Source organism: Zosterops lateralis (genome assembly GCF_965231275.1).
Source record: "Zosterops lateralis genome assembly, chromosome: 3".
Classification (NCBI taxonomy): Eukaryota; Metazoa; Chordata; class Aves; order Passeriformes; family Zosteropidae; genus Zosterops; species Zosterops lateralis.
The window spans coordinates 35,121,392-35,133,703 of record NC_139764.1 but is presented as its reverse complement, the minus strand read 5'-3'; the positions used below and the strand labels follow the sequence as shown (position 1 = coordinate 35,133,703).

General features: G+C 35.5%; 1 protein-coding gene across 1 annotated transcript in view; it reads left to right on the top strand.

Annotated features, from left to right (window-relative positions):
• STRN (striatin) overlaps positions 1-12,036 on the top strand; it is a gene marked incomplete at its 5' end in the record, with an annotated part of 68,306 nt that extends 56,270 nt beyond the window's left edge. The window contains 4 exons of the mRNA XM_083855961.1: positions 606-746; positions 3,016-3,123; positions 3,973-4,059; positions 4,146-12,036. Of these exons, the coding sequence (XP_083712087.1) occupies positions 606-746; positions 3,016-3,123; positions 3,973-4,059; positions 4,146-4,315 (506 nt within the window). The 3' untranslated portion in view covers positions 4,316-12,036. The remainder of the gene's footprint in view (positions 1-605; positions 747-3,015; positions 3,124-3,972; positions 4,060-4,145) is intronic.
• Positions 12,037-12,312: the final 276 nt, after the last annotated feature.

The window sequence follows — 12,312 nt, the reverse complement described above, 5'->3', positions numbered from 1 at the left end:
CTGTAGTGTGCAGATAGCTGGAGTATAAGGAGATCAAATATATACCACAATAGGCAGGAGCTTTGAAATACAAGTTTATAATGTATTTATATAACTTTACATGATAGCAGTTCCAATATGTAAAATCTGCACCTGGAGAACTTTGGTGTTTTTTGAAGCTCTGATTTTGTCTAAGTTAATTATAACAATGTTAATCATCTGTCATGTCAGTTGTTGTACCACTTCAATTTCATGTCCTTTTACTTGAAGCAATGGAGTTTGGTGGAGTTTTTTGAGAATTGCTGTTACAGTTAAAAGAAGGAAAAGGGGCTAGGGAGTTCTTGCCTTCTTAAATTTCTAAGTAGATTTCTGCACAGCTACAGTTCAGATACAGCATCTCAGTAAAGAATGTTGTTGATACACGTGTCCGAAAAACAAGATTAAAATAGTTATCATACAGGGAAAGCTACTTAGATTGGCATAATTTATATTTTGGAATGCAACATTTCCTTTCATAATCGTGATCCTTTTGATGTTGAAGTGCTTACTTTTTTGTAAGAATTTTTTTGTTTAATTTTTGTTCTATTTTCTTTACACCAACTACACTTCTCTACATTGTTTTCTAGAAATGGGAATCCCTTCATCAGTAGACCTTGTGAGCAGTGACCCAAGCCTCATGGTAGCATCATTTAACAGTGGACACACTAGCATTTTTAATATGGAGACAAGGCAACGAATTCTTACCCTGGAGTCCAGTGTGGATAATAGTATGTATCAAAAGCCCCAAACCAACCAAAGGAAAAAAATAAATTGCTTGTTTAAGATTGATACTGTTGATAATCTTTTCAGTGTTTCCAAAGAATCAGGCAGTGTCATGAGAAATTACAAGATGAATTATGAATAAGCTGTGTTCTGAGATATAGTGGTGAATTGTTACTACTACAATAGACCTCATGGGTATTGAAGTAGCAGAAGGGTGTGCATACTTTTGAAATAAGACAGAAGAAACAAGGTCACACTCTGAATTCCTCTTTAAGGGATAGTAGCACGAGAAAAAGCACAGATTTCTTTAATACAGCTTTGTGATCTTTGCAGATTCAATATATCCATTTTCTCTTCAGTCCAAAATTGCAAAATAGAGGCAATATCAGGAAGATTTATGTTAAATTTATTTAAAAATTGTGAGTGTGTGTCAATTCTTCTTTATTTTTCTTCAGAGGTATCCATCTTCTAAATTTTATTGTACTTTTGGCTCATTTGGACCTGGGCTTTATTTGAAATTTTCACTAGGAGGAAAGCAAAGCTCCAGTGAAAGAGTATTAATTCACAAGGTCTCCCATATAATGCCTTGGCTCATGGCAGTGGGCAATATTAGAAGTTTCAGAGGATACTGTGAAGCACCTGCTATCAGTAAATTATTTTACCCTGACTTTACAAAAGAGACCAGAATAAGCTGAAGCATAAGGTTTCATATTCAGGCCACAGTGGTAAAACATTGAGTCTTTTAAAATTTTGATACTTCTTCCCCCACCCTTAGGGTTTTATATCACTGAATTCTACAATTTAATTTTATTTTTTGAAAGGACTAGGCCATTCTTGTTGGCTTGGCTTGTGTGTTTTAAAATATTTAAATGATTGTCATAAGAGCCGCATCTCTTCTTTAGGTTATTCCTTACTGTGCTGTAAAAAAGATTTCTTCTTTTAACCCACATATTTGTTCCTGTCTAAAAAAACCAGTTCTAAATTAGTTAGTGCAATTCAGTAGAAGCCACCTTTCTTCTTCCCTCCCCTTCTCCCTTCTATTTTTTTATCTTCTCCTTGCTGTAATTCCACAATGTTCCTTTAGGAAAATGAGACACTGGTATGGCAACCAGCAGTCCCTGTTTAGTATCTTTAGTTACGTAAGAGTACTATAAAGCTTGCATGTATTTTAAAGAAATAAATTATTATTTCTACAAGAACTAGACAAGAGGAAAGTGTCACCTGAAATGCCCTAGCACACTACTTAGGGACTCTGCTGCTCAGTATAAGCCTGTGCTTGGCATTTTATAGCTGTGAGGATGGCTGGCTGTGATGAAGGTTCATGTGCTTTTAGTAATTTTAGGGGAGTTTGTTAATATGAATGTGGAGTTTTTTTCCTTAATTTATACTTTCACAATTTCTAAGTGTCCTGTGGGCGCTGACACTGCTTTATGGTTCAGATTTTTATAGATAGGTGTAAAATGAAATCTTTACCATTTAAGTAGCAAGTGAACCTTCAGTAATACTCTATTTTGTTTATTTTAATAAGAATTTTGATTAAATGATATGAACGTTCTTTTGAAGCAAATTACCTAAAAACAGTCAATGTGGAAGACAATATCTGTAATTTGAGGTTCTGTGTAATGACTATTTGTGGGTTTTTTCATAATCTATGCCTCTTAAGACCCCTCTTGCATTAATCTCTGCATCTCAGCAATGCCTGGACTTCAACCAAAAAATTCCTATACTTTTTTTCTCTGTGGGTGTATATATATCTACATATATGCATGCTCTTTCAGAATTACCGAAGGTGAGGAAATTGGCTCTCCTATGAATAGTCTAGCATCCTTTTTTTAAATAATAATTTCAATACATATATATCAGATAATAAGAGGTAGATTTTGTTTGCTTCAAAAATACTGCCTGCAGTGTTTATTTTCCTGTCCTGAATGTTATGAAGGAAATTTGAACTTGGCAAGAGGAGGAATTTGTGTGAATGAGGTGTTTTCACTCAGTTTTTGTTTTCACATTTTTGCCTGATGTACCTATCTAAAACCATGTCCAAAAGCTGGACCTTTTTTGGCATACATGTGTTTTATATATGTCTCTGTCCTGTGTAGTTTGGAAAGTATTTTAGAGGAAAGTGCATAACAGAAGGTGCTAGCTGTGGGTTTCCAGGATATATATGAAAGAAGTATTTTGCAAGTTCAATTGATTACAAATGTATTTCTTATTAGTAATCTTTCAAAGAACTTAGAAATTTACATATACTGACATGTGTGGGTTTTTTCTTAGCAGTCAGTTCTTCCTGTCAGATAAACAGAGTCATCAGCCATCCAACTCTTCCAATTAGTATCACTGCTCATGAAGACAGACACATCAAATTCTACGACAACAATACAGGTACGCATCTTTCCAGCAGGTCTTAGCCATAGCCATTGTATAATACAAATCATATTCCCAATTCTATTATGATCAATATTATTCACACAAATGCTAAGGGATATCAAGAATTGGATAGCCTCTGAAAGCAGAAATCTCTCATCACCAATAAAGTCTAAAGATTGCCAGCCCACTTACAGCTTTGTTGGCAAAGTGATAAGGAACTTGCATCTCTCTGTCCATTCTTTTAGAACATCCTATGTATTGGGTTTATAAATATTTAATATAAAATGCATCTTTTTCAAAATCTACGTGTTCCTATGTTTATGTTTCTTCTCTTGGTTGTCTGAATTATTTTGCTCTTGAGGGCAGGAACCTCTTGCACTCCTTTAGTGCTTCCTAGGCCTCTACCACATTCAACCCATGATTTCTTATTTTTAACATGAAATCATTGCTGTAATTATAATAAGCTGTGATAAAATATTAATTCTCTCTGAGACAACTAACATTATCCCCTATTCCCATGTAGTTTATATTCATTGCTTTTAGTATGCTCAGCCCCTGACTTCCTTCCCATTCAGGATCTTACCTGAGAACTTTATTTGCTTAAGGGGCAGTTATTTAAAATGCACAGTGATTGCAGTGTCAGAGTGGCTTTAAGCAAAAGTCTCATAAACATTGATGATACTGCTACTGTGGTTCTTGGGAACTGTAAACATTAAAATACTCACTTCTTGTATAATTTTAATGATTCAGTCAGGGGACAAGATCTTCTGGTGTTTATATCAGCTGTGGTAGGGTCATAAGCAGTGAATACAGATAACAAAGTTAAGTGCAAAAAATAACCTAAATAAATCTTTTCTTTCAAAGGAAAACTGATCCACTCCATGGTAGCTCACTTAGATGCAGTTACAAGTTTAGCTGTTGATCCTAATGGCTTATATTTGATGTCTGGCAGTAAGTACATTCAGATTTCATTTTCTTTTTCTCATAATGGTGGCAGACATGCAAATTATAAAGAAAACTGTTTTCCATTTCTTTAGGCCATGACTGCTCAATTCGCTTGTGGAATCTCGAAAGCAAGACCTGCATCCAAGAATTTACTGCTCATCGCAAAAAATTTGATGAGTCCATTCATGATGTGGCATTCCACCCATCCAAATGTTATATTGCCAGTGCAGGAGCAGATGCCCTGGCTAAAGTGTTTGTATGACAGAGTGCTTCCCATTCAACTTTAGCTTTGTATATATTTAACCAGCTGCACAAAATAGAAGAGGAGGGCATGAGTTGTTTTATCTTGCCCTATAATTCAGAGAATGTTTGTAAGTGTTTAGTTTTGCAGGGTGCTGTTTTCTAAATTGATGTTTGTTCTGGTTTCTGTGAGCTCAGCTGGTGCTGAGAGCTTGGAATCTCTCAGTTTCAAATAGTTTAAAAAAAAGAAAAAAAGGAAAAAAAAAAAAGCTTTTATTTAGAGGGTGAATTTTCGTCCAGGCAGGCCTTGGGTGAAACTAGGTCTACATATTCTCTATTAATAAAATGGAGTACTGGAAAGAAGGGGTCTAATTGCATCAGGGAGTAGGAAAAGAGGGAAACTTCCTAGGATGCTTCTCATTGAGGAATCTTAATGTACTCAAATCACTTGGAAAAAGTTAATTCCAAGTCAGTTCACATGCTCATTACTGTATCATGTGAGAGGCACTTTGTCATCCCTTTGGTATGAATAAAGTAGATCTTGTTCAGAGAGCAGTAGTGGATAGTTAATCTCAGCCACCTGGCTGCTAGTCTAAGATAAATGCAATTAAAGGAAGGCAAATTACTAACATAAATTAAAATGCAGTAAAGTTTCTGTTACATCTTCTATGTTTCTCAGTAAATATTTAGTTTGCAAAAAAATTTGTATAATTTTTTTTAAGACTGTATTAGTGTATGGTTAGAAACTGAGCCTTTAGTCTAAATCCCAATTAACAATGGACTGATGCAGTCTGTGTATACAGTAGTAGCAAATTTAACTTATTCAGATTTTAATGCTGTTTATTCTTGGAGATCTGGCACAAGAAATTATCACAAAGCTTTCTAAAGAAGCTGTCCTACAATTTTAGCTATCAAACATTCATCTCCTCTTTCTGTTTCTGCTAAAAAGGGTATCATTCTGGGCATTAAGTATAACAGTGAAATACTTTGTTTGAAGATAAAATTTGATGCTTTGTATGAGTCCTTTTAGTGGAATAGGTGAGAACTGTACAGAGCTCCATGAGTTTGAGAGATTCTGCTACTGCTAGAGATATTTTCCAGCTGCACCATTTGAGGGACTTTTTACCTTGTCCACTGCACTGGGTGTACGTGCCATTGATTGGGTTACCTGAAGAATGAGTGCTTCTCGTAATCACTCAACAGATGTGCTTTGTTTATCTATTCAGAGCTTCTCTGTTGATTTGACAAATAACTTTTAATCCAATCTGTTAGTCTCTTTTTATCCCTTCTTAACGGAAGGTGAGTGGATTCTTTTCTGTTATGTGTCATCATCAGAATTCTTACTATTCATAAGCATGAAGTTGGTGTTTTCTATGATGGGAATGGAAAGCAGAATTTCTGCTGGAGTTGATTTCTGGTGCTGATATGAGTAGGAAAGAACCCAGTGCAACTCTTCATATACCAGCCTTAGGTTAAGACTGGAAACTGATAAATAAATATTTACCTTTAAACTGACACTTCGTAAACAGGAGTCACTGAAAGATATCAACAATAAGGTTTGATTATGTTGTTTTTAGAGTGCCATTTGGGGATGGGACCACATTTGAACTTGATCTCAGAGTTTAAACCAAGTATATTATTTAGAATAAAAGGTTGACCTGTGCTGTTTGAGCCTGCAACACATTATATGTACTGCTAAAATATCCTGGAATACCTTTTATTGCTCAGAATATTCACATATGTCACTTCATGATAATGATATGCAATATATTTCCTTAGATAAGATTAGAACTTTTACCATGAAACAGATGACTACAATAATAATACAGATTATTTAGTTTTTATAAAATGTTTTGGTTATGATGAAAAGGAGGAAAACTTGGCTGCAAAACTGAGCATTCGACTTTGTGAGAATTCTCTGTACTTGACTCATATTCTTTCAGTGTCATTATTTTATTTCTTTTTGAAGAGAAAATTACAAAGATTTATTTGGAAAAATCTACAAGTTATGTATATTATATATGTGTGTATATATATTGTAAACATGTATTAAATATGTCTGGTAAGGGAAGACTCCTTGGGTGCATTTTAATGTTTTAGTATTAAGAGTTCTCTTGAGTTTGTGTACACAAAGGATAATGGTGTGTGTATGAAATGAATGTTGTGCTTTTGCTTCCACAATACAATATGTAGTCACAGTTGTTTAAATTGCTGTATATAAAAACTAATAGGCCAGCATGCTTGTTTTTAAAGACTGTCATTCTGATTACAATTGGAATGTAAGAAGTGGCTGTTCAAATGTGAATTGAAAGATGTTTCCTTCTCACTATTGAGCTCTTGCTCAAACTGAAAAGTGATTTTTTAAAAAGCTGGCAATAGCTAGAGGATGAGGTGCCTTTAAAAAACAAAACAAAACAAATGTAGCCTTACAAAGAGGTTGTGGAATATATATATTTTTGTGCTTGTCTTCATAATTGATGTCAATGTCTTTTTACTGTACTTGCTCACCTACTTGTAGGACTGCAGGGTATTGTGCATGAGCCTGTCAGATCTTCTGAGCATCATCATAGGAGATAGGGTTGAAAAAATTATTTAGGTTATCTAGTCCATATGCTCGCTAAAGCAGGGTTGTAGACTTGTGCGTTCTAGTATTGTCTTGGCCAGTGAGATTTTATATGTTCTAAAACAATTAGGCTTCCTTTTAAAGATTATTTCAATGATTGCATCTCACTGGCAGGAGGATTTATGTGATATTTAGTAGCTCTTTTTTGTAACTTCATGCCAGTATTCCAAGCCATGTTTTGTGCCATTTTACATATTCTTCATAGTCTTTGTAATTCGGAACCTGCATGCACACACTGGTTCCATATTTTCATTCCTTTCTGCTTTCTACAAGCCATTTTTTTAGTCTGCTTTTTTTTCACAGCATTTTCTTTTTTTATCCTTTAAGCTCAATTCTCCAATTATTGGTATCCATACCACCATTCCACATGCATAACTTGTTGGACTTAGTCTGAGGGTCATCTGTTAAGTGTGGCTGTTATTTGGTTGAGTTTATCCTCTGTAACGCGATGCTTTTGTGTAGGAAGACCAAGCTTTTGATGTCTGACGAACTAAAATCGTATTTCTTTATTGATGATAACTCCTTTAAATAACATTTGAGCATTTCTGCTTTTCTAGTTTCTTCTTCACTTTTAGTATGTTATAATTCTTTTGCAGCTGGAGACTTAATTCCTGTTTTGTGGTTATCCTGGATATTACAAGCTTTGAACTTCTGACCTCTGAGGGCACTAAATTATTTTTATTTGTTCCCCTTTTATGTGCAGTTCTTCCTGGTTCAGTGTAATTAGTAACTTTGATTAGTGTGATACATATGTTTATTGAAAGTGTAAACAAAACTGGACCCAAGGCTTATTCTTGGAAAAAAACATTTTTCTGCAATATCAGTATATAGCATTTTACCATTACTATTTTTCCATATCTAAATTACATGGTAATTTTTTAATGGTTAGCTCATATAATTTTTTGTGTATGTTAGCCTGTGCTAATGATTTTGATTTTACTAACTAATTTAATGAGAGAATTTTCAGTCCTTCTGTAAGTTGAAAGTTGGTCCACTAGTTTTAAACACTCTCACTTCTATTTTACTTCACTGGGCTGTTTGCTTTCACATATTTGATTCAGTTACCAAAACGTTTGCACAGAATGATTTGGAGTAGCTTGGAAGAATTGTAGAAATATTGTGTCGCTCTTACCAAATCCTAATGTCTGCATTTATTTTTGGGCCTCAGAGAGAAAACTTCCACATAAAAGATTCACTACTTTCATCTTATTCATCTTTATTTTGATAAAATACGTTCTTTAGCAAGAAGCCTGTAGAACTATATGCCGTATACTGTAGGCTATTTTTTTGGGATGTGTTTTTTCAAATAATGTTATGTTAAAGCAGTCCCGTGTAATTTGGTTGAATAAGTGGATGGTGTTAACCATACAGCTTTGTGATTAGGTCATACAACACTGTTTTTCAATTGTGAATTTAAAGTAAACAGAGGCTTATTCTTTTGAATAAATGTGTGGGAGATAAAGGATTTAGTTACACCACCTTTTCAGTACATTTGTTGGATCACAGATGTGTCCCCTTTCCCTGCCTCCTTAGGCTTTAACAGTGTAATTTTGGGGAGCAGCAATTTCTGTAAACTCATGTGTTCTTTGAGCAGTGTTTGATGGGCAAAAGTGTGGAAACAAAGAGTTGAAAAACGGGCATAACTATCAGATAATCAAGTCTTGGTTTTATTAATGTGTTTCAAAATGTGTATTTGGAAACATTTGCAGGCTGCAGCTTGGCAGTGTGTTTGCTGATTGTCCCAGGTATCCGAGAGCTACTTGGTGCCTCTGTGAAATACCTAGTCAACCTGAGATGCATTAAGGAAGAAAATTTCTTCATTTCTTCTTAGAAATGAAGAAATCAGAATATGATAGTTAACCTCTTCCATGTGGTAAATTGGTTTGTATAAAGATGTGGTGATCTTTGACATGGCAATGAGTTTTCTTGGGCAGCTGCTGTTCATGAGCATTGTAGAGATGCTTAGCACAGTTGTTACTATTGAGTGACTGAAAAGATGAGAAGATTTCCCTGAAAAAAATGCACAGGTATTTCAGGAAGCTCATTTTTTTCATACGGACATGAAGGTGTCGAGAATATTTTATCTAAATCTGATAATCTGATATTTAATCTAAATCTGATCTGTGTTTAGTTGAAGAGACTTACAATAGGTGAATATTCTTGACTCTTTCATCATCAGTGTCTTTAAGCTTAGAGAAAGCTTAAACAGAGTTACAGAAATGGTTCGCCTGTGAACTGCCAGCAGAAGCCTCTGCCACATTCCTACTGAGCAGCAGAGAAACTGGACAGCAGTGTTGATTCATCCAGTTATGTTAGGGGTATTTTACAAAAAATAACCTCTGTTGTTAAAGACAGTGTTAAATACAGCAGAGCAGATGAACAGAATCCTGGGGGGAGGTGGGGAAGGACTAGGATGACTATTGTGTAAATAGTCCTTGTTCGGGCAAATGCTCTTGTTTAGCTAATGGGAATATTCCCAGGAGAGAACATGATTGGAAATGTGACCTTTAAAAAAATGTCTGTGCCTGTGCCAATGAGCATACCTGTGCAGGTTATCTCTCCTTTTGTGCAGATTATGTATCCTTTTGATATGTGCTTCTTGATATCTTTCCACTTAAATTTTCCTTTAGGATACATTTCCTGAGAATCTTAAAATCTCATCTGCAGGGAGCTCTTACTTCAGGATAAATTTCATAAAGGTCTACTGATTCTTCTCTTGGAGCCGTTTTTTGAAGGGTGGTAAAATTTCAGCTTCAGCCCCCACCCCTCTCACCACCAAAAGGCTGATTTGTACCTCCTTACACCCAGGTCATTTAATTCTAGTGTGTTATCTCAGCCTGCCTTCTGACTTGGTATTTCTGCTCTGTAGTCAGTTGTGAAAGCTTATGAATTGCTGTTTCATTTAAGATATTTTTGAGAGTCTGGATTCCACTACAGAAGGCATAAATCCAGTTGAATGGTATAATTTGTGGATCTCATGTGATTTGTTGTCAGGAGAGACTTGATGTTAGACTACAAAATCCAAACTATGGCTGAGCTAAAAAGGCATTTGATAATATATTCTTCTTAGCCCAACTTCTTCCTGCTGAAGTGTAGATTGTGGTATTGTGTGTTAGACTAGTTTTGCCCTGCTCATGCTGCCAAGCCATGCTGTGATCCTGGGAGATCACACCAGTGTTTAGTCCATGCCCCATGCACGGGTTTCTAAGCTGCTCAAAGCCTTGTGTTGACGTGGTCCTCCAGGCCAGTCTTCTTCAATTCCCTCAAGTTTGAATTGCAGGCTCCCAAAATTACTTCCTGGCTATTTTGTGTAACCCTTGGTCCTCACACCAGAGTATTAGACTGTGGTGTTGGGAAAAGATCTATACAGCTGGATTTGTACTATTCTGAAAGGGAAAGGATGACTTACTGCCAAGCCAAATATTGTCATTATTTTTTGATTACTTGTGAAAAGCAGCCAAAAACATTGTATAAGGGATAAATGATGGACTTCAAGCTAATATTTTTCCATTAAGAATTTATTTTTTTATGCTTCCTGTCATCAAGATCCAGTGCTTTCGAATGTAGCTTGTTTTCAGATGTGTGGCTCCTAGAATTGTTTCCTTGCAGTTGGACATTTGCAAATGTGCATCAATTTTGAAAACTGTCTCATATGTGTTAGCACTTCTTTTGGAAATGCAAACTGAGCATGTTAGCTACTGATTTCTTGTACCTTTATAGTCCAAGCAGACTGAAAAGCAGTCTTGTGCTATGCTTTCCTTGAATAGTGCACCTGAAAAAACTTGTAGAAGGAACTCCATGATGAGATGACTTTTGTTGCTGTAAGGTTCTGTGTTGACATTTGTCAGCTTTGCTTTGTATTTTGCATAATTATCTTCAGTTGACTGTCAGGTTAAAAAAGACAAATTCTTTTGCCATATGGACTGTAGCTTGGATTTTTTTGTTGTTGTTGCTTGTGTTAATCCACTTTTTTCTTTTCTACTAGAACTTAGAGATACCTGACAGCTCTCTTTAGGAAAAGTTACTACAGGTAATAACCACTAACACGTTAGTAATGACAGTGGCTTCCCTTCTGGTTTGGGTCACTTCTGTGGCAGATTGTTGATATGAAAAGGCTACTGTGGCTGATATACAAACAACTAAAGGAAATTAAGGTTCCCCTTCAGAATTATGCTGAGGTTATGATTTTATACACCAATTTTGAATGACTACTTTGAAACAATGTTGGGCTTCAAGTGTCTTGCAGAATTTTGGATCCAAATGAGAAATACCTACTTGTTGAGTAATAGTCTGCTTGTCAGTTTTTTGTGTATGGCTCAGTACAAGGCCGTGTCAGAATTGCAGTACCACCAAAATTATCTTGTTTAAATGCAGCTGTTGAACAAAAGTGAATGTTATTTTGAGTGAGAAATTCTGTTTCCTAATTTATGAAGGAAATCGTTTTCTTGGGAATAGGCATCCATAAATGTAATATATTTCATGATTTTGAAAAGGCTTATTAATCATGGGACATGAGAAAAACGAAAGTGATTCATTCTCCAAAGATTTGTTTAGCGTATATTATTACAAGTATAAATTTTTGCTTTAAATGGAAATGCTTCTTCAAAAACTTAGTATTAAACTTCTTACTAAGACTCAGTAGTTTAAAATGCTGGATAAATATCTAAAATGGCAAAGACAGAAAATTCAGAGGGAGATTATTTTGAAATACGTCAATGTAATTTTGAGCTTCTCAAGTGCAGCCCTGAATTTTCTCTTTTTCACTGCAATTCATATTTTGTGAATCTTCTTGGATAGGTTATATTTAAAGCTACATTCACTTGCCTGAATAAGTCAAATAAATATTTTGTCATTTAAAATTATATAGATCTGCTTATGTTAGTGTGCCATTTAAAATGAGACCCCATTGAGGTAACCATGCAGGTATTTGTGTTGGTATGACAGTAGTGAAGTGGGGTATCTGTGTACTGTACCTGCATTCTGTGCTGAGCAAAATCACACGGACTTCCAGAAATAAGCAATGGTTTTTAAGAGCAGCTTTATTTAATGTTGCAGCAGCAAGTGTCATTTGTACCATATAATTATGTAAATTGGGTGCTAATAAATACTATTTTTCAACATTTTGCATTGTGTTCATAATTCTGCATTTTATCACAAGATATGTGTGGGTTTGGATTGAGTGCTAGGAGGGGGATGTGCATTAAGAGTAAGACAAATAGACTTATTTGCAGGGGCTTGAGGTAACTCCATGTGAAATTCCTACTGAGCTGTGCAGCATGTTACCATTCACAGAAATGCCTTGGTTTTTCTGTTCTCCGTATGTCTTGGTTTCATTCTGCTGCACCAGCCTGGCTCTCTTGACACCCCACATCCTTCCATGTGCTGAGACACGTGGT